We start from the raw sequence: 24,706 nt of genomic DNA, 5'->3' as shown, positions 1-24,706 counted from the left end.
TCACTTTAACCCGGGATGAGGTTGTGCAGTTACAAGCGACACTCTGACTTTTTAAAATTCATGTTCCACATAGCGCGATCCATACATCACGGAGCCGGCAGCAGATTGGAATCAAGGCATTCCTGTAACCCCCGTCTGTCATTCTACGAGTCTCACGGCCTCTCAACATCAGTGAGCATAGACATGAAGTGGAGCGCTCGCTGCAGCGGCACATCCCAATGTGGATGGCTCTGTGAAGAGCATGTCAATAGCCCCGGGGAGCCGGCAGTGCAACAGACATGTGGTTCCAATCTGCCTCTTTTCTCACAGTGAGAGAGGAGGCCATTCATTTATCTCACTGTAAATACAGCACTTAAACCCTCAACAGGAACAACGTTTTCCGAACCCCCCACCCCTCACCAGAAAAAAAACTGTATACAGGGTTAATTAGTTTAAGCAAGCAATGTCAGTGTTATCGATTTTCCTTTTTTAATAATACACGAGAGGTTAAGCCGGGGTAGAGCGCCGCTAGCCGCGAATCTTCCGGAGACTTTCCTGCTGTATATTCTCACGCGTGGACACTTTCCTGACATTTTCTGCAGGATGCCGGTGGGAAGAGTTCCGGAAAATGTCCGAAGCAACATTTGTGAACTCGTGTACAAGCTCATCCAGAACATTTCAGGAAAAGGTCTTGACTTCAGAGCACGTCTCATTCTCTGTACCTCGCTAAGATATTGTTAAATCTAAAAACCAGACAAAAAAGCTCTATGTTTTTTGAATAGATTGATAATGGAGGAAAAGACTGGCAAATTGGTTTTTTTGTTAATCAATCTGCTTGTGGCTTGAAGCTCTGGCAAAAACATGTTAACCTTGTTTTAATTGTACACAGGTAATAGGCCAACTATCTGGCCTCAGCTCTACAAAGCGTTTCAGCTTCATTGAACTTGTTTTGGTTTCACGGACCACAACTGTTTGGGCAGTTGAATCCAGCGACACATTTCCATTTAGGAGTTGGTGGAGACCAAAACAAAGGCTAAAAGAGGATGAATACTGGGCTTGGACAAATAATCAACTGCTGACAAATATGTTTGCCACAGTCGCTTTAAAGGAAGATAATATTGCCATGTTGTGTTCACAGCTTGTCGTGCTGCTGCCAAGTGAGCAAGAAAATCAGTTGATGCAGGTTTCAAGACAAACACGCAATCTCTCAGAAAGAGCACCGGCCTGGAAACAGCTCAGATGGTTATCAATGAAGGATCGAGCGTACAACAGCTAATATTTATAACAACAAAACCCATGAGAGTCTGAGACCAGGTTCACAGGGTCAGGAGGATGTCATGTCTGCCGGACGAGACCGAGTGTTTCTGACGATTGATACCAATGTGAGAATATGTTTTAAAAATACTCATGTCGATATCAGTATTTGATATTAAAAATACAAATAAATGACACACAGGCACGTAAAACCCCACACAGAAACAGTTTTGATACTGATAAGTATCAAATTAACAATTTCTTATGACTCACATCCTGTTACACTTCTGGAAAAAGACAAGATCTGTACAGTCTAGTTCTACCTGTTTTAGTCTTGTTGCAATTCATGCACAAGTTGTTTTTTTTAAAGGAGATCATATAGGACTTTTATATTTTTTCAGGTTGGTTTGCTGGTCATTTGGGGTCATCCTGTCTCCTGGACAACAATCATCATCATTAGCAATCATCCTTTATATTAAGCCAAAAACCCCAAACCTTTGTGTAATTTCATTTTTAATCTGTGGTACTGTAAGTTCTCTTCCCTTGTGAAAAACTCCAAAGTGTAAGTTATGCCAAGGACTTGGAGAATGGGGGACAAATGGAGTTTTCTCAGGAGGACAGACATCTTCTCCCCTCAGTGACCATTAAGAAGACAAAGCTTTTTACAGTATCAACAGACGCAAGATGTGACCTTTTGGCCCCTGAGGGCGAAAGGTGAGAGCTCTGGGAGCAGAGGCCTGGTTCCAGCAGTCTGCCGGCAGACGAGACGTATGTCCTCCTCACCACATTCCTTCCCATCTTAGATCACTGAACAGCTCTCGCTGGCTTTCTGCCATCGGTCCCTTCCAGCCCAAAGCAATATAAACTTTTTTTATTTTTGCCCAGAAGGCGACTCATAAAGAAATAATAATAATATGATGGGTGGTACAAGTGCAATAAGCTCAGTGAGCCTTCAGTGTGACTTCAGCTGGTGCTCTTGTGCAGGTGCCTGAGTTTGAGATTCAGATTAGTCTGATGGGGCTGGAGGTTAAACAGTCAAGTAAGGATTTCCTACTTCCATTCAAATTAGAGTCTCTCCCAAAAAAATAAAGTAGCCATCATGAGCAGAGGTTCAGAGCCGTCGACTCTGGAAGTACAAATTAAGGAATAAGCCTGTGTAACCTGGGGCTGTGTCTTTTATATACGTGGATGACTCCGCTGTTGAGTGAACTGGCCGCAGCGCGAGCAAATTCTGATTTCATATTCATGAAATTTGAGAGGAGTGAGGAGGGGGGGGGGGGGGGGATAAAAAAAAACAAGCAAAGAGGGTATATAGCAGATGGAAGCTGGGCCCATACACCGACCGTCACATCTACAAAGTCAAATCTCGTCTTGCACAGACTGAAGAAGATGAGCGAGGTCATCCTCCGCAGCAAACACTGACTCATCTCACACCCACACGCACACACACACAGAGAGACTGTGATAGGAAATCTTGCCTGCTTTTATACATCTAACCACTTGATAGTATTAACTACACATCTATCTATCAACGTGCACAACCTGCAGAGGCATCATGAGGACACAGGGACATCAGCTGCAAGAGGCCTTTGCAAAGAAGCCTGCAAACTGACAGCAGACTGCAAAACACACGTCACTTCTCTAAAGAATAATGACAGCAAGCACAAATGGAGCCTGGGAGCATCACTGCCTTTTAAGACAAGTCACGTCCTCTCTCAACAAGGAGAAGCCCCTTCACAGAGCAGTGTCAGGGGCATACGTGACGGTGGAGCGCCCTCTAGGGGACAGAGCGCGGAGGTGACTGCACATGAGACGCAGTGAAAGCAAGTGACACATCGGAGCTCAGCCTGTTTGCATACGCAGCTTGAAAATAGGAATGAATAAAAGCTTTTTCGACGTTCGATACCCAACTGTTTCAAATGTCTGAGAAAATGCTCACAATTCAATTCATTACCAAGTTGTTTGATGGTGATAAAAAAAAAGTTAAAATTGTATTTTTTTTATCCTGATCCTGAACATTTGACATGATATTTGGAACAGAACCTTGAGCAATCTATCCATTATTTCTGTGACTCAGTAGATTAATTTCCAGGTGCTTTCTTTTCTTGACTATTTTGGAGATAACTGATCACGTTGAGCTACTGTACTGTATGTTAGACATAGATGTTTTGAGCTTCAGTTGATTATTGATTTTATGTTGTTTTGAGTATGAATGTTGTTTGTAAGCTTATATCTTTGCAGTACGTTTGATGTACTGTGAGTGTGACTGAGATGTATGTAATCCATTTTATGTAATATTCTTATGAAATAATAAAGACCTGAGGAAGAGTAGCTACTGTTAAAGATAGACAGAAGCTAATGGGGATCTTAATAAAATAAACTTCTTTTTTTTCTTTTTGTATTAAACATGTGTTGCTGTATTGTGCTTATGTAAATGTTATTTTATTTATAGAGTCAAACTTACCGGGACATGATGCCTTTGTGGTTCTTTCCATCTTCATCAGCCGTCTATGCAGATACAGCATGACCCCTTCAAGACAAGCGATTCATGAGGAGATTGTTTGAATCATCGCCATGCCGAGCTCTCGCCATGCTGCTGTGACAGTGCAGGTCACCCTGTTGCCAGCAGACATATGAACATCCCGGACCCGAGACAAGACGCCTGCAGAGGGACTCTGCTGCGGCGACTGCGAGGGAGATATACAGCTCCAGAGGTCACACGGGTCGAACTGGGGGAGCCGCCACCAGTTCATCACTTTTTAAATGCCAGACACACACACACACACACACAGTCATGGTGGAGACTTCTGGAGGACACAGACTGATCAAGAGCTGCTTACAAAGAGGGTCAGTAGCTTTCCGAAGTCCACATCCATAATCAAGGCGGTCACAATATTAGATCAATGTCAGGAGCTCTGGCCAGAAGGGCAAAAATTATGATAAACTGAAATGTCGAGCGAATGGTTCGACTGATTGTTCACTGTGACTGAACCATCAAACATGAATCCCTCCGTAAGAACCCCGGTGAGTCTGGTGCCAGTGGATTATGGGAATGGAAATTGCAAGACAATGCTCCAAAAATACACCATTAACCCCCTCACTCCCCCAACTGTACGAGGCCTTTAAAAATTATAATTCAAAGCTGCTTTAGCAACTCCATGTTCAGCAACAAATGGATTTGAGCAACTGAAGACAGATTACACCATCTGCGAGTGACTGCTCTTAGAACACACATTTAGCTGATTACATTTTATGAATAATCAACGGCTGAAAAGCAACAAAAGGTCACGGTCTCAGAGGGAACAGTATCCTTCACTCTCACGGCCACACTGGATGTCTATCACCAAACACTGTGCAGCGTCCACAGACCTCAACAAGAATTAGTGCACAACACAAGGCCTGGGTTGGACTATCAGTCATAAAGAAACAGGCTTTTTCACCAAATGAATATGCCACTAACTGAGGGCTGAAATATGAAATATATAGCATTTTGATTATATTATTCTCTTGAGAACAAGCTGTATCAAATGTCTGCAGTGTGGTGTCACCAGGCCAGAAGTCGACTTGTCAGTCGAGGTACTCTTGTGGGAAAACATGCAACTGTAGGTGCGGCTGGGGAGACAAAAAAAAACGTCAACCTCTGGATTTGATTTTTTTCTTTCGCAGACAGTGATTTTTAATTTCAAGAAAATCACAAGTTCATACACCTGCCATGTTCACTGGAAGTTAAATGCAAGAGTTTCAGAACACAGCAGGCTTCAACGTCTGTTACATGTCAAAGAGCCACAGAACAGAAACATATTGGTATTGTGTCAAGTACAGATGTATATATATAGATAGATTTATATATATTTGTTAAAAAAAATCGTTCTTACCTTGTGACACTACTTTTACACTACAGCCACAGTTCAATACTCTTAAATCTGCATGATATTTCAATTAAACCTGCTAAGTTTGACTAACAACCGAAGACAAAAAATAATAAATGTGGCTTCTCTTTGACTAGGTATTAGTTACAGAACATGCCTTCGTACACACACACATCTTGCCGTTTACTTCAGTGATCGGTCGTTTGAACGAATAAAACTGTTAGGACAGCCTCAGCGTGGCGTCATGCTTCCTTCGTCAAGCTGGAACAGGTCGAACATTAAAGTCATTGTCAAAGTAACTTTATTAAAAGGCAGATAACTGTGGTCTTGTAGTCTTTTCACTATCTACTCGGTGCTTAACTGCAGGGACATTTGTTTTTTTGTTTTTTGAATGAGCTATGTAATAAGAAAGTCCAATCTTGCTCTTGCAGATGATAACTGTTGGTGTGCGAAGTGAGCCTCTTGATGATTTTACACAATATTTTCTAAGAGAGTAAGATTTAAGACAGAGGGTCGACACAATCCATTAACAATTTAATTGTTGAAGCTTTGTCCTTCTGGTGGTTGTGGAAGCTTCATATTTTCTTTGGACATCATTAGACGCCTTAACTCTTGAAGAATAATTTTAATGCTATAAGAATTCTGCCATTTTGATAATACTGGTATGCTACGCGAATCCACCTGTGAGACAAAACACAAAGAGAAAACAACGGTCAGCACATCGTTTACAGTGACAGGAACCGCTGACAGTGAGTTATTGAACATCGCATCTGAGACGCATAAAAAATGATTCCTGGAGCTCGACACTCATACATAACCATGTAAGATTTTGCGATGAAACTCACCCTCCCGTCCGAGTTATTTATCCCATTCATGCTAATTTTTGTTACAAATCTAACGGTCGGGGGCATCTCTGGGTATTTAGGTCCACATTCCACTTTCAGACTGTATATCCTGTTCTCATAATTGGTCTGCAAAAACAAAGGAGAAGAGAAAAACAGTTAGATGAGTTGTAGTATCTACAGGACGGCGTTCTACGTCTGCAGTGGAGGGACAATCCACACGCTGAAGTGATCTTACTCTTGCCGGTCCAATGATCATGCCTGTCCACTGTGTGAGGGTCATGTCCTCGTCATCCTCCAGGCCCCAGCTGACTGTGCCGTCACCTTCGCCCTTCTGCCCCTCTTCAAGCTCCTCCAACAAGCGAAAATTGCGTGGAACTTTAACTCCTTAGATGACAAAAACAGAACAACATGAACCACACAGATTTTTTTAAGATACAGGAGCATGAAAAGGCTGGTCGGACTTTCTGTTACTGTGAATGGCGAAGCAAGTAAAAAGATTAGCCGATTTCTAAAAAAGGGAAAGTGAGGTTTGCTTCCAGAATGAGCCATTTTTTGATTGAATACATTCCTCCCTCTACCAAGTGAAACACCAGCCCACGGCGTGAGCGACCCTCCCGAGTTTTAACAGTCGGATGTTTTTTACATAAAATTCTTCCATCACTGCACAGGACTTGTTCCCAAAATGCATCAGGCTTGTTTGGATGTTCCGTAGTAAACATTTGATGCTTAATTTTGTGGTGAGGACACAGGAAAGATTTTCTTCTGTTGACTCTTCCATGATGATCGTATTTTAATATGGTGGGGTTTTTTATTTTCCTTTCTGGCAAAGGAAAACTTTTCTCAGAAAGTTTTCATGGTCTTCCAGACCTCATCTTGACCTCCACCACTTCCATTAATTGACATTTCTTCATTACATTATGAACTGAGGAATCAGCCACTGAAATCACTTCACTATTTCTTTTCGTGGCTATCTCCTGCTTGGGCATCGGTTATTTTAATATTAGGAGTTCTAGTTTAGTTTAGTAGATACTTTATTTATCCCGAGGGAAATTCAGGCATGCAGCAGCATTTACAAACATACATACATCAATCCTACATAAAAATAAAAATATAAAATTAAATTAAATATTAAACTATAACTATAAAAACTAGCAGTGCAAAACGGAAAATGGATGTGCAAATGAAGGAACCAGTAGCTGAGGCATTGTTGGACGATGTTTGAGGAGTCAGAGTATTTATAAAGCTGTGAAATTCACATCACTTCGCTTTTTTATGGATAGCCGTGAACAAGCCATGGACCAAACAAGCCGATTGGGGTCTGAAAGAAGAAATTGTGACTGACAGAAATTAAGATGAGTATTTTTTTTCCCTCAAAGAATTATTTTGCTTAAAAAAACAAACAGATGAGTCGATGAGGAAAATAATCATAAGTACCAGCACCGATTGCAAATAAAATGTTTTCCACGTGAAAAAGAACTGCTCCACCATTATCTAGGCCTTTTGTTCAACTCCAACTGTCGCAAGCAGACATTCATTTTTCTATTCACAGGAAAACCAATGAATCCTGATGAATAAGATCACTAAGTACGTGCAAGACAGGACAGGTAGATACTGGAATGACGCAGAGGATTGATGCGCTATATGCACTTAGCCACAGCAGATTACAGCTACCTCATCTACCTCACTGTGAAAATGCATCACATCTCATTTCCTGTTCACAAGACCTTTCCTGAAGATATCTGATGCTGCTGAACATTGAACCTCAATATAATTCCTCACTCTTGACAGCAATTTTGGAAAAAAGTCATGAGATATGGAGCACATGGGCCTGTACTCTGGATTTTTAAACAAATGATCCAGTTGTCTTATGACCAGTGTCATAACAGCTGAGTTGATAATAACATCATTCAAAACTAGTCAAAGTGTCCGGCTAATGGGAAAGTGTCCTTGGACGACGGTTCAAACGGTGGCATAAAGCACACAGCCTGACAGGCACTCGTGGTGGTGAAAAAGATGAACCACTTACAGCTCATGACTGGAGGAGTGATGGGGGTTGAGACTGAGGGACAGCACTTAAGTAAAACTACTGCTATTCATAATAACGATCGAGAGATGGAAGTGAAAAGAGTGTTTTAAGAAGGCCATGAGACTGTGAAAGCATTCAAATTTCCCCCGCCCACTGAAGCATACATTTAACATTGTCCAAATTCAGACATTAAATCATACTTCGACATATCTCTTTGGGAAAAAAATATATATTTCACATCTGGTTTGCAGCGACCACAATGAGGGAGACTCTACCATTCTCTTAAATACAACCTGCTCACAAGAAGTTTTTCAGGATTGTAGTTCCCTATTGACATGCAAACACGGCTAGATTAAGATCACCGTAGCGTTACTAGTAACATGTCAAGTGTTAACCTGTTAAGAATCAGGTAAAATTGTTAACACTGTGCTACATTACAGGGAAATAAAAACAGCAAAGAGCCTTTAAAATGCACAAAGCGAGTGGTGATGATTCTGAATGTTAAAATCGCACATATTTATCCAGTAGCCTAGATAAATAACTATCTAATTAGTGGCCATGTTAAGTGACTAACGTGAGGCTCCTTACATATTTAAAAGATGAGCCATGATGGAGTTCGACAAATGATACATGAACATCTGCCTGCAGCGATTGCATGTCATGTTCTCGCAGTTGTCCTTTACCCTCTCAAAATAATCCCACACTCTGGATTTCCTGCCCGACAGTTTCTGTAATTACCATCTAATAACCACGGGGACCAGCTGTGTAAACGATGTCTGATGCCACTTCCTGTGACCCCCCCACCCCCCACGCGACAAAACCGACCAATCAAATCTTGGTCGACTAGTTTTATCATCTAACATTTGGTCAACCGTTAGGGGGCAGCACTAGAAAATATTATGATTCAGTTTCCGTAAAATTATCAATCATTAATTTGAGTTTCAGCTGTATCAGATACTGTGAAGCCAGAATACATAATCATCATCATCATACTTCATTAATGTTCATTAGAGCTCACAATTATAACATCTTCTTTTTTTAATGTACAAGATATCTTTCCATAAATTAGTTTAATTTTCTATAATGTTCATCTGTGAGACAACTCTTTACAAATCAAATCTAAGGCACAACTATATGAATAGTGAAAGTGAATCTTCACTGCAAGAGGCAGCAGTAACTCGAACCTCGCTATGTGAAAGATGAATCCTGCGCAGGTCGCAGCAACTCGTCTCGCAGCTAGTTTCGATTATGAATAAACCACTTCCCCATTCCCCCACTTTGGACTAACACCCCCGCGGTGTAGCGTCAAACTTAAGACAAACGGAAAATAACCCGATGGCATTTAAAGTGTATTATTCTGTGTCTCTCTCTCTCTCTCTCTTCGATCAAAAGAGTTTAGTTGGCAAGTTTTTTGAGACGCACGCTTCAATTCCTGAGCGTTTACGCAGGCGTGGGCTCGGACTATGTGCTGGGTGTGAAGCGTGCAGACATTCCTGTAGCTGAAACGTTGCGGGGATCGTCCGCCCTCCCTCCCTCCGCTCCCCGCCCAACACCGACAGACCTCGGCCCCATGTGGAGACGCAGACTTGTCCCCTGAATGCGTCTCCAACGTCCCCAAAAGGCGACATTCAGTCGAAATGTGAGAACGACGTAGTAGCGAGTGAGGCGCCGCAGAGAGCAGCGGGGACTGGTGTCCGTGTGGAAACAATTCCGCCGCCGTCATGTCGAGTCACAGCGAAGCACCGAAATGCGCATTGTAGTGCTCGTCACTGTCGAACTACTGCATCATTATTATTATGAAAATACAACAAAGACGCGTACAGATCAGTCAGTTATTTAGAATCGTACACGTGGTAATCACACGTAGCGGGGTCGACGCTCGGTGCAGCGCCGTGTTAGAATATTCTAGTCACCAAGTTAGCTTAACTAGCAAGTAGCATCTGCGGTTGTTTACAAGCCCCGTGTTCACGGGAACTTTTATGACGAATTAAACCTCCGCATCACGTTATTATAGACGCTGCTCTTTTGCTCGTTTCACAGAAAGTCAACATTTGCGGGCGCCGCCGCTTATTTTTTTCATATCACCTTTCGTTATTTCGGCTAACTCACGGACCAAGCTATTCACAACGCCTCGCTTTAGCCACGTTAGCCGCTAGCGTTAGCCAACACGGTTAGCTTACACGACATAGACGGGCCCCGCGAAGATCGCTGCTCTGCAGAGACGAGGCGTTTGCGGCAAAATTACAACTCCGAGAAAATTCGCGAACATGTCTAACGGGGGGGGGGGGGGGGCGGCCACGCCGGCTGGGTCGAGGTGCCGGCGCGTACCCCCGGCGTCGCCCGCACTTCGTATCTCCTGTGGATGTTAAAGTCTGGAGGCACACAAACCTGTGGCGGTCGCCATCTTCTTCTTCTTCAGCCGAGTCCAGAAGCAGACAGACACAAGTGTGACATCACAGCCGCGGAAACCGGCAGATCAGTGCACTGCGGTCCGGTCCAGTCCTCTTCGGGATCCGGTCCAGTCCGTTTCTCGCTCCGGTCCACTCCGCTCTCCGCGTTTCACTCTTCACCTCGTCGACCCGTTTGTCACATTTTTTTTTTTATTTTTAACATCTTCAAAGAAACATGTGCAGGTGCGTGTGGGGAAGTTTGGACGAATTACAGTCTGTTGATTTATTTATTAAGTAAAAGAAAAACACCAAAAAAAACAGACTTGTCCCAGTTGTTACTAAGCAAATTCATTTATCAGAATTAGAGTGGCGATTAGTGGTGTAAAGATATTTATTTTTTGTATCAGCCACATACCAATATTTCCCTACACAGGGGTGTGAAATGTCCAAATAAATGTAAAGCTTTCATTTATTTATTCTTTTCTTATATACATTTATTAATTTCATCATTTATTTATTCTTTTTACTTATTTATTTCTTCATTTATTTATTTCATCATTTATTTCTGTATCTATACATTTATTTATTCCTGTATTTATTCCTATATTTATTTATTATCAAGTCATGTTCCGTCTCCCATATATTGGTACATACATATACAATATAATAAAATGACTCCAGTACATTTATCTCATGGCTGTAGTGACTTGCTTACTTAGAAAGTTTAATTTTTGCACAACAATAATTTTGATGGGAGGTCCAGAAGATTTCCAGCCAATTTTTGATAAAACATGCAAAAACTAAGATTTAAGATCCAAGTAAATAGAATTTAGGACTTTAAAGGCCCTGCAGATGCTCCTAATGGTTTTCTCATTCTAATGTTAATGGTTCATTTTCTGTTCTTATTTCTAGAAAAGATTCCAGTTACCAAAGATACTATGTGTGGCTGAACTAAAGGTTATATGAAATGGTGCGGCCATTTAAAATCCAAGTCTTCTTGAATATTTGATTGTGTAAATATTTTGTTTCAACGAAGAAGTAGAACAACCTGGTGCAGAACATAACGCTTTATAAACACAGCGGAATAATTGGATTTCAATAACTTTAAAGTATGTGGAGGAAAATTTAAAAACAACACTCCAAGCACCTTCAGTGAACAACATTTTATTTTTTCTCTATAAACAAATGGTCGATCCAAGCTACAAGGACAATGCAACTCTGGTAATAGTCAAGTACTTTTAGAAATCTGAGACAGAAACAACCAATACGTTTCAAAGCTTGTTTTTACAGCACAAAAACAAAAGAGATACTCTGATAACAATTTACAAGTTGGAAGAAAACAGCCTTTTACCATCACAATGCACAAAAAAATCAAGAGCTCTACTTGAAAAAAATAATAGAAATACAAGCACTATTAAATATGAACTATTAATTGCGAGGGATTTTTTTTCTTCCCCTATAACAACAGGACAATAAAGTTTGAATGAGTCATCTGGTGACTCTGAATCACACCCAGTATGCCCAGAAAAACATGTGGTGGTTCAATTGTACAAACATTTTTTTCTCTTTTTTTTTTTTAACAGCATGAGGAAAGAGGTTGACACAGGACAGGATTTAAAATTAAGCACTGTACATAATTTGCAGGGTGCGGCTCAGGCGAGGAGACGAACCGTCTTTCCAGTAACCGTCAAGTAATCCTCGTCGGCCAGCGCTCGGAGCGCCTCGTCAAACAGCTCCTTAGTGACAGCCTGAAAACAAAGTGACAAAAGAAAGCTGTCTTTACAAGAAGTGGTGGCATTGTTGTTGACGGACAATGTGAGATAAAAAATTAAAAAATGTGTACATTAACGATGGTAAATTTAATCTTTCTATTATCTAATGATCAATTCTGTGCGGACGAGTATTAGGGGCACTTAAAGGGGTATTCCGAAAATTAAACTTAATTTTAGGCTATGAGATGTAGGCAGCCGGTCGCCTGCGTTAAAATGAGGACTGGTTTCGTTATAGGTTCCTACAAATAACAAAAAACTTAATGTTTGGCACATCAGCATCACATTATGACAAGTATCAGGACTTTAGAAAGTGTGCCATCAACTGTATCTGAAGAAAGAACCACACAGACTTGGAGGAAATTGCCTCATTTGGAGGAAATGGATGGAATTTTTGTCTCTCAAAATGTTATGACTTTATCTTGTAATATTATGACTTTCTTCTCAATTACCACTTCATTCTCTTGATATTATGACTTAATTCTCAAAATCTCCAAGACAAACCCCCCCCCTTAAATATTGCCCTAATATTAATTCAAAATAACATAATTTTTCTGTGTAATTTAACTTTAGTATCTATATATATATATATATATATATACACATTTAACTACAACTATTAATGTCATGTGAAATTTTTCTTAAACAAAACCACAACAGCACAATAAAGCAAATATATATTTACAGTTTCCGACTGTGCTCTGAGGTCATCGAGGAGCTGCTGGTATTTCATGGCAGGCGTCTTTCCCTTATCCTGGATCAGTTTCTTCAGGGCTTGGGCGACTTCCTCCTTACGCTTGCGGGCAGTGGCACTCATACCTGTCAATAGAAAATCAATATAGTGAAATATGCTGCTTCCATTTAAAAGATGTAACTAGAGCTGAAAAAAAACTGGATTAATCCATCATCGATAATGACATTAATGAATTGTTTGTCATTTTGTAAATGCAGCTTGCAGACATTTAATGCCTTTAGCTAATGCCAGTGTGAGAGTTTGTGGCTTTTCCTCATCCTTACATTATAATATATTCTTTATCTTTGGGTATTGAATTGTTTTTGGGCAAATAATACATTTTCACACGGTACTCTGGACTGTGGGAAACTGAAGCCATTTCCACTATGACAAACAAGAAAACAATTTTTTCCAGCAGACAAGGTTTGAGTAAAGAAAATTATATTAATCTTAGTCGGTGTCCAGTTAGCATATTACAGGAGCTTCTAAGAATAGTTGCTACTATTCAAAATGCATCAAAACTGCAAGTTTTTGATGTTCGTGACGTACCTGTTGTGAGAATGGAGATGTCAACAAAACCTGTCCTGGGGTCTGTTGCCGACTGTTTGAGGGCCTCGCGGTGGAGCCGCTTGGCCTCCTCCACGTCGATGGTCTCCACCTTGTCGGAGAAGCGCACTTTAGCGTGGGCCTCCGCCAGGCGGATCAGGGACTCCAGCTGCCTGGGGTAGGCCGACACCATGCCTCGACCGCTGCCTATCTTCCTCATGTCGACGTAGGCCTGGGGACCAACACGCACAAGGTCAGCTGAGGCTCACAAAGGGGCTGGTGCCAAACTCAATGCCGTGTTATTAACAAAATCTGTCAGGGAAAGGTTCTGACATGATGTTCAGAAATTGTGGCAATGCGGCGAGCAAACAAACCTCAATGAGGGCCTGGCTGGCTTCCTCATTCAGTCTCGGGTTGATGTATGTTCGTGCGTATGCAATGTAGTCCTTCAACACGGCCATGTCGAGGAACTCCTCCTCGATCTGCTCCTCGCTCTGGTAGTACAGCGACACCAGGTGGTGGGCCAGCCTGCGGTCGTACGCCTCGTCTTGAGGGTCCAGCATCAGGAAAATCAAATCGAATCTGGCGGAGCAAGAAAATACAACGTTAAAAACCGATTATGTGGTAACTAAAAAAAAAAAAAAAAAACAGATGATAGAATAAGTCATTAAAACCTCATTAAAAAGAACAACAACTGTTTCCGAGTCATGCAACTATCAGAGCGACATTTAATCAGTTGAGGGAAAAACTTCCTACATAACACAATCACTCATTTGTAGGATTCCTTGCACTATTACAATGTCGATTTTCTTTTAATTACAAGCTTTATGGTATTTGATTAAGGGGGTTGACAAAAATATTATCCAAATTACATTTTTATGAAGTCAGTCAGCCAACATTTCATTGGTTGGGACATTAATGCCCAACAAATATAATATTCCAGAAATGTGAAATCTATAGAAAAATTAATATTCACAAGAACTAGAAAACTGGGAAAAAACTAATCACAGTGACTGCACTTCAGATGGTTAATGGTTGAGTTGCATTTAGCAAAACTCAATTAATTCACTGACAAGAGAATTTAAATCTTAAATCATAGGAAAAACTAACTATACTAGCTTAGAGGGATTTCTCTACAGTTACATCACATGTTTAAACGTGTTGGATTCAAGACGAATTCATAAAATGTATAAAACTAGCTCCTAAAGGGAACAGAGAGCTGAAGAGATTTTCCTGCTCCTTTTAAATCCTGCTCCATCTACATGTTTGAATTTTATATGTGAGGTGCAGCGGATGATTTCAAGGAGGATCTGCTTCTAGATTAAAAAGGTAACGTCTTTGGACACCATAAACCAAAGTCATTGATGTGATTGACAGTATTCACCTGGACAGCAGTGTGTGAGGCAGCTGGATGTTCTCGATGGTCGTCTTCTTGGGGTTCCACTGAGATTCAACAGGGTTGGCGGCGGCCAACACTGCCGTACGGGCGTTGAGCTGGCAAATGATTCCAGCCTGCAGACAGAAAAAAAATAAAAATAAATTGAGTGTGAACCATCGCTCATATGTCGAGCTCTCAGAATTACGTGTTCCTAATTCGTCGGCACATGTATACACAATTTGCCAAATGTACCTTGGCAATGGAGAGGGTCTGCTGCTCCATGACCTCGTGCAGCACCGAGCGCGTGCTGTCACTCATCTTGTCAAACTCGTCGATGCAGCAGATGCCGTTGTCGCTCAGCACCAGGGCTCCAGTCTGCAGGACCAGCTGCCGGGTCTCGGGGTCCTTCATCACGTAAGCGGTGAGACCCACGGCGCTGGAGCCCTTTCCCGACGTGTACTGGCCGCGCGGCACCAGGTTGTAGACGTACTGCAGCAGCTGGGACTTGCTGGTGCCGGGGTCTCCGCAGAGCAGGATGTTCACGTCTGCGCGGAAGTGACCGCGGCCGGTCTCACTGAAGTCCTTGCGTGTGCCGCCGAACAGCTGCAGCAAGATGCCCTGGACGGAACAGAGGGGGGTATTTTTTCGAATTTAAAAAAAAAAAAAAAAGGCGGTGTCAAACTTCAACATCAACTAGATTAGATGCATATTATAAATCCCTCAGCCCTGAAACTGGCACATCTACATGAACAGAGTAGTTACTTTTAACTGCACCGATTTTTTTTTCTTCGGCAATATATCAATAGCTGTTTTCAGACATGAACTCTGGAAAATGTCCGGATTGTGTCCAAAAAGTTCTCAGGAGTTTGCCGTTCACATATGAAGAAGGCTGCAGGTGATTGTCCGAGTCTGCACCGTTCAAAACAGCAGGAACACTTAGACGGAACCACAAACCTTTTTGATGTCCTCGTGCTCATAGATACTCGGTGCGAGGGCCGAGGAGAGCCGTTCGTAGACGTCCGGCTTGGCCGCCAGTTCCTTCAGGGTCTGCACTCGGTCCTCGGTGAAGAGCTTCTGTTCGGCGTCCTCGTCCAAACCGTGCAGACGCTTCTCGTCCGTCTTGCGGAAGTGGATGGCGTCTATGTGCGTCTTGTACACGGACTTCACGTTGCTCTGGCGCGGGTTCACGCGCATGGGGACCGCTCTGTAGATACCTGCAAGGACATTTGGGACGCTTTGTTGGGATTTTCTGCTGAGGGCGAAACACGGACCGGTTCACTGGCCGTTCAGAGCTTTGCTGAAGAGATTAGTGCTAAAGTCCATCGACAAGAGTATCTTCTGAATTAGCAGGTTCCAGTATCCCAAATGTGAGAATATTTGATATAATAAAATGATCTATATTTGCTTCTCTGACAAAACGCTATGAAATTGTGGACTATCACATTTTATTGACTTTAGTACAGCAGAAATGATCCGTCTGTTGTCGGAAAATGTATTTGTAAATATACCAATAATTAATACCAAATCATCATTTTTTTTTTCAAAGAAATTAGAGGCCCCTCACAAGCTGGTTGGTGGGAAAAAATCCATCTGAAGACATTACCTTCAACTCTGAAAAGTTATGCTAATTATCTCTGATGATTTTGTGGCATGTTATAAACCAAACTATTAAAAGGAAAAATTGAATCAGTAATGACAAGGCTCATTAGTAGCAGTAATAGATTCTGAGGTGATCTTACCGGTGATGTTCACTCGGTCTCCTGGCTGCACTTTGTCAACCAGGTCGTTATGAGCGTAGATAATAGTCGTGTGAGGCGTCTGACCAGCCGGCATGTCTTCAGGAGACTCCTGAATTTTGACCTGTCGTAAAAAAGATGATCAATAAGTCAACAGATGTCGTGACCTCAGCGGCAACATGTCACCGTTCACCACCTAACATATTCGGAGATTAGGTGTAAGCAATCTGTCCCCGTCACCGAGCCCTCAACCTCACCCAACTCTCACCATCTGTTTGTCTGAAAAGGCGGAGCGATTGTGCACGAGCGCCAGGCTGTGGGTGGTGTTGCAGTTGCGACACACCGCGGGCTCGGCGATGCGCCCGCGATCCACCTCCACGCGGGTGCTGTAGGCGCACACCTGGCACTGGAAGAAAGCCTCCTGCATCTCAGGGATTAGCTGCGAGGTGCGGATCACCATGCCGCTGATGGTGATCAGCTGATCGATGTCTGTGGAGGCAAAGCAGACGGCACGCAGAAGCTTTAGTCTGGAGCCAAATACCTCACATTTGAGCAAAAAAACATGCACCAATGTTCACAAAGATCCCACACTAAATATGGGATGGAATATCTTTGCAAATGGTCGCGCTAATAACGTGTGATTTCACGTGGTAAGCATCCTGTGACACGGTCTTCATTAATGTAAACGCACACCTTCTGGGTTCAGGCTCCGCATGTTTCTGGTTTTCAGGGCGTTGTAGGGGCGGACCTGGATCTGGAACTCCAGAATGGAGTCTGGGAAGCGCTCAAAGAAAAGCTCGTTGACTGCCATGTCGAAGGTGGGAATGACTTCCTGCGAAGGGAACAAATGACTCACCGATTAGCATCAATGTCACTCAGGACTGAATTTCCCATTTGTATATTGATAAGAGTAAATATTTTGAGCCCATATCTTTTCTATCATCACTATTAACGCTTTTTACCCTAAAATATTATTCTGCGACTGTTTAAGAACTTCAGTGCGTTCTATTTCTATTAATTTTAACTCTAAGATGAAAATAAAGATCGGTTAATCCCTTATGAATGTAGTAGAGATGTATGCAGCTCGATATTGACTCTAAATATAAATGATGTAATGACGATATCGTGTGTGGTTAAGAAACATGGGACTTTACCTGTGGGTAGCTGATGAGCTGCCTGTAAAGTTCTGCATCAAAAGACTGCACGTGCAGGCAATTCACATTCAGCACCGGATCACCAACAACACTGATCTGTGAGACACAACAAATTAATATAAATCGTTTAAATGGACCCCAACTTAAAATAAAGTAAATTGTCTTGTATGAACCCGACTTAAATCAGTGTTTTGACTGGCATCCTCATTACAACACGGCACAGGGACACAAGAGGTACGGTACCTCTTCCAGTTTCTGCATGTAGAGCGGCTCGTTCAGATCCAGACCGGAGTTCTCGTCTTCGGTTGAGGTCGGGTCGATGAACCTCTGCAGGAACCTCTGGAGGCGAAGAGGCATCAAAACATGCAAACATCAGCTCGACTGGATGAAGAGCAGGGAAGATCTTGTAAAAAGATAAAATCGTGTTCATACCTGAAACTTCTCCTTGCAGGTCCCGACGTTGACGTCAGTCCCCCAGATCACCAATCTCTGACCTCCGTTTGGTTCGCTGGCAGCCGCGCCGTCAGCACTCGGCTGCAAACACAAAGTTTGAGTGGTTTTAAGTTTCGTTGCCTCATTAACTCCTCGTGGCTGCGTCGACAAATAAAAATCTCGGCTCCTCCACTGACCGGCTCAGACTGAAGGTCGACTTGAGGAGCCTTCCTGACCGAGCCCAGATCAGGACGCTGTCTGGCCGGAGTGCCGCGCACACCGCTACGAGGGGTCCCCTCGACCCTGGAGCTGGGGGTCCCATACATCAGAGGGGAGCTCATGTCCACTTCATTGGGTAGGACTGTAAGAACACATAGGAGTTAAATCAAAGTGTCTCACAACAGAGATGATTAGAAGAAGTCGAACCGGGCCACACGGTGCCGTCTTCAGTACCTGATGGTCGTGGGCTGGAGAACAGAGACGTGTCCTGAGGGGCTGAGGGACTGAGCATGTCGGTGGCCGGGGAGGTGGGCATCGGCATCAGGTCCGCGGTGGAGGAGTCCTGCCCCCTGCGCCTTTGAGATGGAGGCGAGGTGGGGCCCTCGCTGCTGGCTGCAGTTGACACAAGACAGACACACAAAGTTATCAAAAGTAGAAGAGGGAACCAACTCCTACAACATTGAGGTCATCTCAGTTGTGTGACAATTAAAAACCTCAAGGAAACGATCAGCAAGAGAAGAAGCAGTGAACTCACGTGTCGCTGGGTTAGTGTTCCTTCCACGTTTGCGGCCACCGGGAGTTGACGTTGGGGAAGACATTGTTGCAACGAAATCTAAAGGAGGAATTTGATTGCAATTAATTGGACGACCAAATGGAAAAGCTGTCAGGAGTTTTTTTTTTGTTTTTTTTAAAGTGCATTTTCTCATCTACTGTCCTTTTAGGGGGTTTATCCCACCACCTGCAGTCTGAGCTTGACAGACTGTTGACTGTTACTTTTCCTGTCGTTTTATTTACAAGGTTCTTTCTCAGCCTCACGGGGCCTGTAGATGAAAGGGGCTGGATCGATGCTACTTGCTTCGATAATTGATGGTTAATCAAGTCGATAACTTTGCCACTTCCCCCCACCTCACTAGATGCTACATGAAAGAGCAATTAGGATTACTAATCTCCAGATTTGCTGTGTTTTCCAGAGGTCAGCGCACATTTATGGTTACATGACGGTTATGGATGTAAATAAAATACATGTTGAACAAAGTGCAGATTAAGCCTTTGAATCTCTCTTTAAGTGTGATTTTTATATCAGTGTCATACTTTGTGCCTACGGTTTACATTAACTCCATTTCACGTCGGTTGGCTGCAATAAATCAACACTCGATTCTTCAAAATAATAGTAAATAAACAGTTCACTTTAATCATGAGACATTCGTGCAATCGGCCTCTTACGTCCTTAGGTTTATTTTAAAGTCAGTAACATTGTGTCTGTCACCATGATTGAAAACCTTGTTTCGGTGAACAATAACTTTCCGACCATTTTGACATGTGGCTGCAGAGGGAAACAATACGCCGGAACTTCGCCGCACTAATTTAACACTTGAAACTGAACACAAACTGTAATAAAGTCGACGCAGGATCGAGCGGACATGTTCAGGAACTCACGAGCTGGTTCAACCGCGAAAATCTACAGTTTGATCGGAAATAAGTTCAGTAACTCGGTCTGTCCTCACCTCTTCTTGTGTGCACGTCCGGCTGCTGCAGATGTGGCGCGAAACTGCGAGTGACGTGATTTTCGCGGGGAAGTTTGGACCAATGGGAGGCCGGGATGGTGAGCTTCCTTCCTGGCTGTTCATTCCCCTACAGAGGGGGGGCTCATGTTGGATTTCTACCAATGCGACTTTAATCAAACAAGATAACATATCTTGACAAATATAATAAATACTTTAAGATACTACAGATCGACAGGCGTGAATCTATAATATCCTTAAAACACAATGTGTATTTCCTGTCCGTGATCTCATATCACTGACCCCCTGAGATGATTTGGTTTGGTCCAACAGGGGACGACCTTTTTTTCACGTGTCTTTATTGAAACCGCCCATAATACAAAAAAAAATCTGTAAAAAACAAACAAACAAGCCAACATACAAATATTTAATGAATCGTGAAATGTGGGACGATGTGTAGGAAAACCAAAATCAAATCAAAAATAATTAAGTTATTTAGCAATATATGAATACTATTAAATAATACAATAACATAATTTCTCCAATAAAGTTTCCTTTTAGAGTTGTTTAGTTTGTTATCATTAGTTTGTTAGAAAAAACTAATAATAAAAAATTTAAAGTAAATAGTATTTTGTAATATAATGTAATCCATTGCAGCACCACCTTTAATGACCTAAATAATAAACATAGCCGATCATTGAATTTACACATTTACAACCATGTCAAGGAAATCCGAAATTATTTAATTCCTGAAACAGATTTTATGGCAAAACTGTATTGAATTACAAAAAAAATTAAAAAATAAAATAAAATAAAAAAATTACAAGGAAACTTGTTTTTTCAAATATATATAGACTAAAGATGGACTTGGAATGAATTCATCTTGATTCATGAATGTGGAGCAGAAGGTAAAGATTATCATCCACAAACAAAGATGATTAATCGCGTTTAATTCGTTCAGAGACAGCAGAGGAGGTCTCTCCGGAAGTGAGAAGGGTCGGGACGTTTAAAAGACCAAACGCGTTTCTTCTTCTTCTGTTACAAAACGTGCAGTTTGAAGAAAAGTCGCGGTGACTTGCAAAGATGCCTCTGAGTAAAATATCAAGATGTTATTCTAAGATTTTAAATTGTAAAAGAAAAAAAAGGGATTGTCTTCATTGACCAGGGTGTGTCAGTGTGTGAGCGTTGTATGGTCTAACCTGCAGGTGTGTTCATTCGCCACTACGTGGCGCACTTTCCTTGTAAGACTGTGGCCTGTGAAAGAGGAAAAGTACAGCTCCCATTCCAGGAGGAAAACATCGAAGTATTTCCGAGAAGAGTCAGTACATGTGTCATTTAAGGCGGATTTTTTTATGGAAGAGATTTTTTGATATAACATCACCAGAAACAATATGTTCATTACCCGAGGGGAATTATCATCCTTGAATTTGATGTCTCTTACATTTTTTACACATTATTCACCGCATATCTATCTATCTATCTATCTATCTATCTAACCATCAAATATGAATGTGTAATGATGTTAATAACTTCAGATTATAGGCTAAGTAAATGTAATATCTTCAAATAATAGAGAAACACTTAATTATCAACAGTCACATTATTCAAATAAGCAGATTTTGTGTATCTCTGTATATAGAGCAACTTCTCTGTAGATATACGACAAATATTTAAACAGTGTTAACACACTCCTTATTTATACTTCATACTTATTTTTTACCTCATTGTTTACCTCAACCCAGTTTACAAAATTCATACAACAATTTCACCTGTGTGGTTTTAGTCCAGTTCTTACCTGTAAGAGCTGTTTGTTTGTTTTTTAAAGTTTGTTTTCAATATTTGTTTATGTTCGGTTTTGTATCTCTCTGTAATGTGTTCTGTGTGTTGAAGAGGTAGAATGAAACTAAATACATTTTCTAGAACAAGTACTGTTCTGAAGTACATATTACATGTACTTTTCTTGAATACTTCAATTTCACTTCTCTGCCATGATGGCGGGAAATGTTCGACTTTTTGCTTGACTACATTTATTTGACAGATATATCTTAGTTAACTTACAGGTATAGAGGAAATGGTGAGATGATAAAATATGATGCTTTGTTGTAAATTAAAAAGATACTATTTTAATCGTCCAACTACAACAGTACAATGCAGCTCACACATTCATGCATTTCAAATAATTATTCAATAATCAATATTTGAAACTCACTTTTCTGCATTATGAGAAGGCTGCTTTGACTTTTGATACTTCAAATACATTTTGCTACTAATACCTACCATAGCATTACATAAAGAGGATTGTCAGCAGGACTTTCGTCACTTTAACTGAAGTAAAGCATCTTAAAATTCTTCTAACATTGTTGAAATTTGCCAAACAAGTTTTTACACTGACTTCTCCCACCTCAAAAACACATAAGCACCCATGGTGAGATTTGGTGAGTTGAAGTTCACTGGGAACTTCTGAGGACAAGTGAAGTTGATTCTTCTTCTGAGAATCAATAACAGAAATACATTTTATACAGTTATATTTTACTAATAGTACATAGTCTAATGTCAGAGTCTAAAAAGTTTTTCTTTTGTTCGTCTCTTTTGATTGGTTTGCCTCACAACACTTTTATTACATACTATTATGAAGTAGTTTATGTTGTGCTGTATTTGTGCAGCCAACATGCGTTATCATACAAACAAAATCATGTTTCTAATAAGTAATAAGTTTTGTTTCTCTTTGCGGACATTTTTGCGTCTTTGTGGTCATCGTTTAGATTCACTGTAAGAAATTGTGGGCCTCTTTGCAACAATTTTGCATCTACTTTGGTCATTTTATGTCTCTTTCTGGTTGCTATGGTGTTGCTACGGTGGATGTGTTCCACTGGTGTAAAACACAACCCAGGGGCCCCTGGACCTTTGGGCCCCTGGACCTGTGCCCAGCAGGCCCATTCAGAAACACTTGAATGTGTGGTATGAGGCCATGTGGCCTTGTATGTGCATGACAAAATAAATAACTATAATAACATACTGTAGCACACAGGAAACACACTCCACAATAAGTCGATAACACTTCTGTACGTTTTACTTTGCACTTTTAAAGGCCGACTAATTAAAAGTCGACTTCAAACGCCCAGAGCAGAGTCTACAGTGTGTAAACAACTTCAACCATTCATACAATCGTAGTAAAAAAAAAAAGTGGGTGGCATGGGCAACACGCCCCTCTCTCCTCAAATGGGAAGTGAAGGGACACCACGTGATCCCCGTCTGGACTTGACTGGCTCCTGAGAGGGCGGCACGTGTGACGTCAGCGGGGGGAGACGATACAAAACACTCTGCGGGAGTACACACGCCTCAGATGAGTGACAAGTCGTATTACAGCAAAAAAAAAAAGCCCAAGTGACAGGAGCCTGACAGTCAGCACCCGGGGATAAAAGAGCGAGTCAGAGCCGAGAGACGCGCGCGGAGGCTCCGACACACAGAGGCCGGCGCATGGTTCTCGTGCAGCGGAGAGCTGTCACGTCCGTGGGTCACTTTTTAAAACAAAACAAACAAACAAACAAACACGTCCGTTTCCTTCCCAACCCACGTGGACAAGTCGCCAGAGTTCATGTGTGACATATACAGCCTGGACTCCCACTGCGTGTCTCCACGATGCAACATGAGCTGGGCGATGGAGCCCGCTAACCTCTACGAGTGCGCCAAGCTGGGCGGCCCGCAGCACGGCGCCTGCAAGCCGGGCACCAGGAGCGACGCAGCGGCCGACGACGGCACCATGGCGGAGCTGAGCGCCGCCCCCGCCATGTACGACGACGAGAGCGCCATCGACTTCAGCCAGTACATCGAGTCGATGACGGCCGTGCCGAACCTGGAGCTGTGCAACGACGAGCTCTTCCTCGACCTGTTCAACACCGTGAAGCAGGAGAAGGCGGACTTCTACAACCTGCAGAGCTCCGCGCCGCCCGGCGGCCTGCAGCAGCTGCAGCTGCAGCCGCCGGCCGCCTTCACCGAGAGGACGGCGCGCGGCGGCGGCGGCGCGGAGAGGGGCGCGTACGGGGCGCCCATCAAGCAGGAGTCCGACTGGAGCGACAGCGACGTGTCCTCGTCCCTGCCGTCCCAGATCGAGGCGTGCGCGCAGACGTCCGTCAGCCTCGCGACGGGCCAGCCGACGCCGCCGACCACCCCGGAGCCCCACTCGGCCGCCAGCTCCGCCAAGTCGTCGCCGCGCAAGCTCGGCAGGGAGAAGGGCAAGAAGTCGGTGGACAGATACAGCGTGGAGTACCGACAGAGGCGGGAGCGGAATAACATTGCGGTGCGGAAGAGCCGGGACAAGGCCAAGAGGCGCAACGTGGAGATGCAGCAGAAGCTGCTGGAGCTGGGCGCCGACAACGAGCGGCTCAACAAGACGATCGAGCAGCTGAGCAGAGAGCTCGGCGGCCTCAGAGACTTCTTCAAGCAGATGCCCAACTCCCCCTACGCGGCCCTCTCCGCGGGAGAGAGGCGGTGACTTTATCAACCTCTTCGTGTGAAGGGCGCCTTCACGAGACATACCTCAAGAGACACTTTGTGTTTACCATCTGTACCAGATGCATTCTAAGCTTACCATAATGGCACTGGAAAAAAAATATATATATATGATGTTGCTGCCATATTTTTTTTTTGTGGGATTTGTTTTTGTCTGTATTAAATTATTTTACCACTGCATTTCTATATGATGGTATACCTGATATGGTACTTTTTTTTTTTTTATAATTCCAAACTTTGTATAAGAGCCAGAGCATGATCTTTTATATAATTTGTATCAAACCTTGAAAAATATTTTTGTTTATGGAATCTACAATAAAAAAAAAAACATTGAAAAGAAGCAGAACGTTGCCTGGTGTGTGAGT

The 24,706-nt window shown here is 42.6% G+C and overlaps 3 protein-coding genes across 3 annotated transcripts; 1 reads left to right on the top strand and 2 right to left on the bottom strand.

The window, feature by feature from the left end:
- Positions 1-4,878: 4,878 nt before the first annotated feature.
- Positions 4,879-10,516, bottom strand: ube2v2 (ubiquitin-conjugating enzyme E2 variant 2). Its single transcript, XM_035634543.2, has 4 exons — positions 10,362-10,516; positions 6,183-6,331; positions 5,948-6,073; positions 4,879-5,783 (listed from the first exon to the last, which is right to left on the bottom strand). Exons 1-4 carry the CDS (start codon positions 10,375-10,377, stop codon positions 5,637-5,639), a joined length of 438 nt encoding a protein of 145 aa, XP_035490436.1. The 5' UTR covers positions 10,378-10,516; the 3' UTR covers positions 4,879-5,636.
- Positions 10,517-11,511: 995 nt separating this feature from the next.
- On the bottom strand, positions 11,512-19,921 carry mcm4 (minichromosome maintenance complex component 4). The gene is made up of 17 exons (XM_035634542.2): positions 19,836-19,921; positions 18,866-18,943; positions 18,565-18,723; positions 18,309-18,472; positions 18,112-18,213; positions 17,923-18,018; positions 17,680-17,775; positions 17,219-17,357; positions 16,794-17,014; positions 16,529-16,649; positions 15,744-16,003; positions 15,042-15,407; positions 14,796-14,923; positions 13,786-13,993; positions 13,415-13,643; positions 12,818-12,951; positions 11,512-12,111 (listed from the first exon to the last, which is right to left on the bottom strand). Exons 2-17 carry the CDS (start codon positions 18,927-18,929, stop codon positions 12,016-12,018), a joined length of 2,583 nt encoding a protein of 860 aa, XP_035490435.2. The 5' UTR covers positions 18,930-18,943; positions 19,836-19,921; the 3' UTR covers positions 11,512-12,015.
- A 3,240-nt stretch (positions 19,922-23,161) lies between these two features.
- cebpd (CCAAT enhancer binding protein delta) lies at positions 23,162-24,687 on the top strand. The gene has a single exon (XM_035634113.2). It carries the CDS (start codon positions 23,428-23,430, stop codon positions 24,322-24,324), a length of 897 nt encoding a protein of 298 aa, XP_035490006.2. The 5' UTR covers positions 23,162-23,427; the 3' UTR covers positions 24,325-24,687.
- Positions 24,688-24,706: the final 19 nt, after the last annotated feature.

Source organism: Scophthalmus maximus, chromosome 5, assembly GCF_022379125.1.
Source record: "Scophthalmus maximus strain ysfricsl-2021 chromosome 5, ASM2237912v1, whole genome shotgun sequence".
Classification (NCBI taxonomy): Eukaryota; Metazoa; Chordata; class Actinopteri; order Pleuronectiformes; family Scophthalmidae; genus Scophthalmus; species Scophthalmus maximus.
This window is presented reverse-complemented; position numbering and strand designations above follow the sequence as displayed.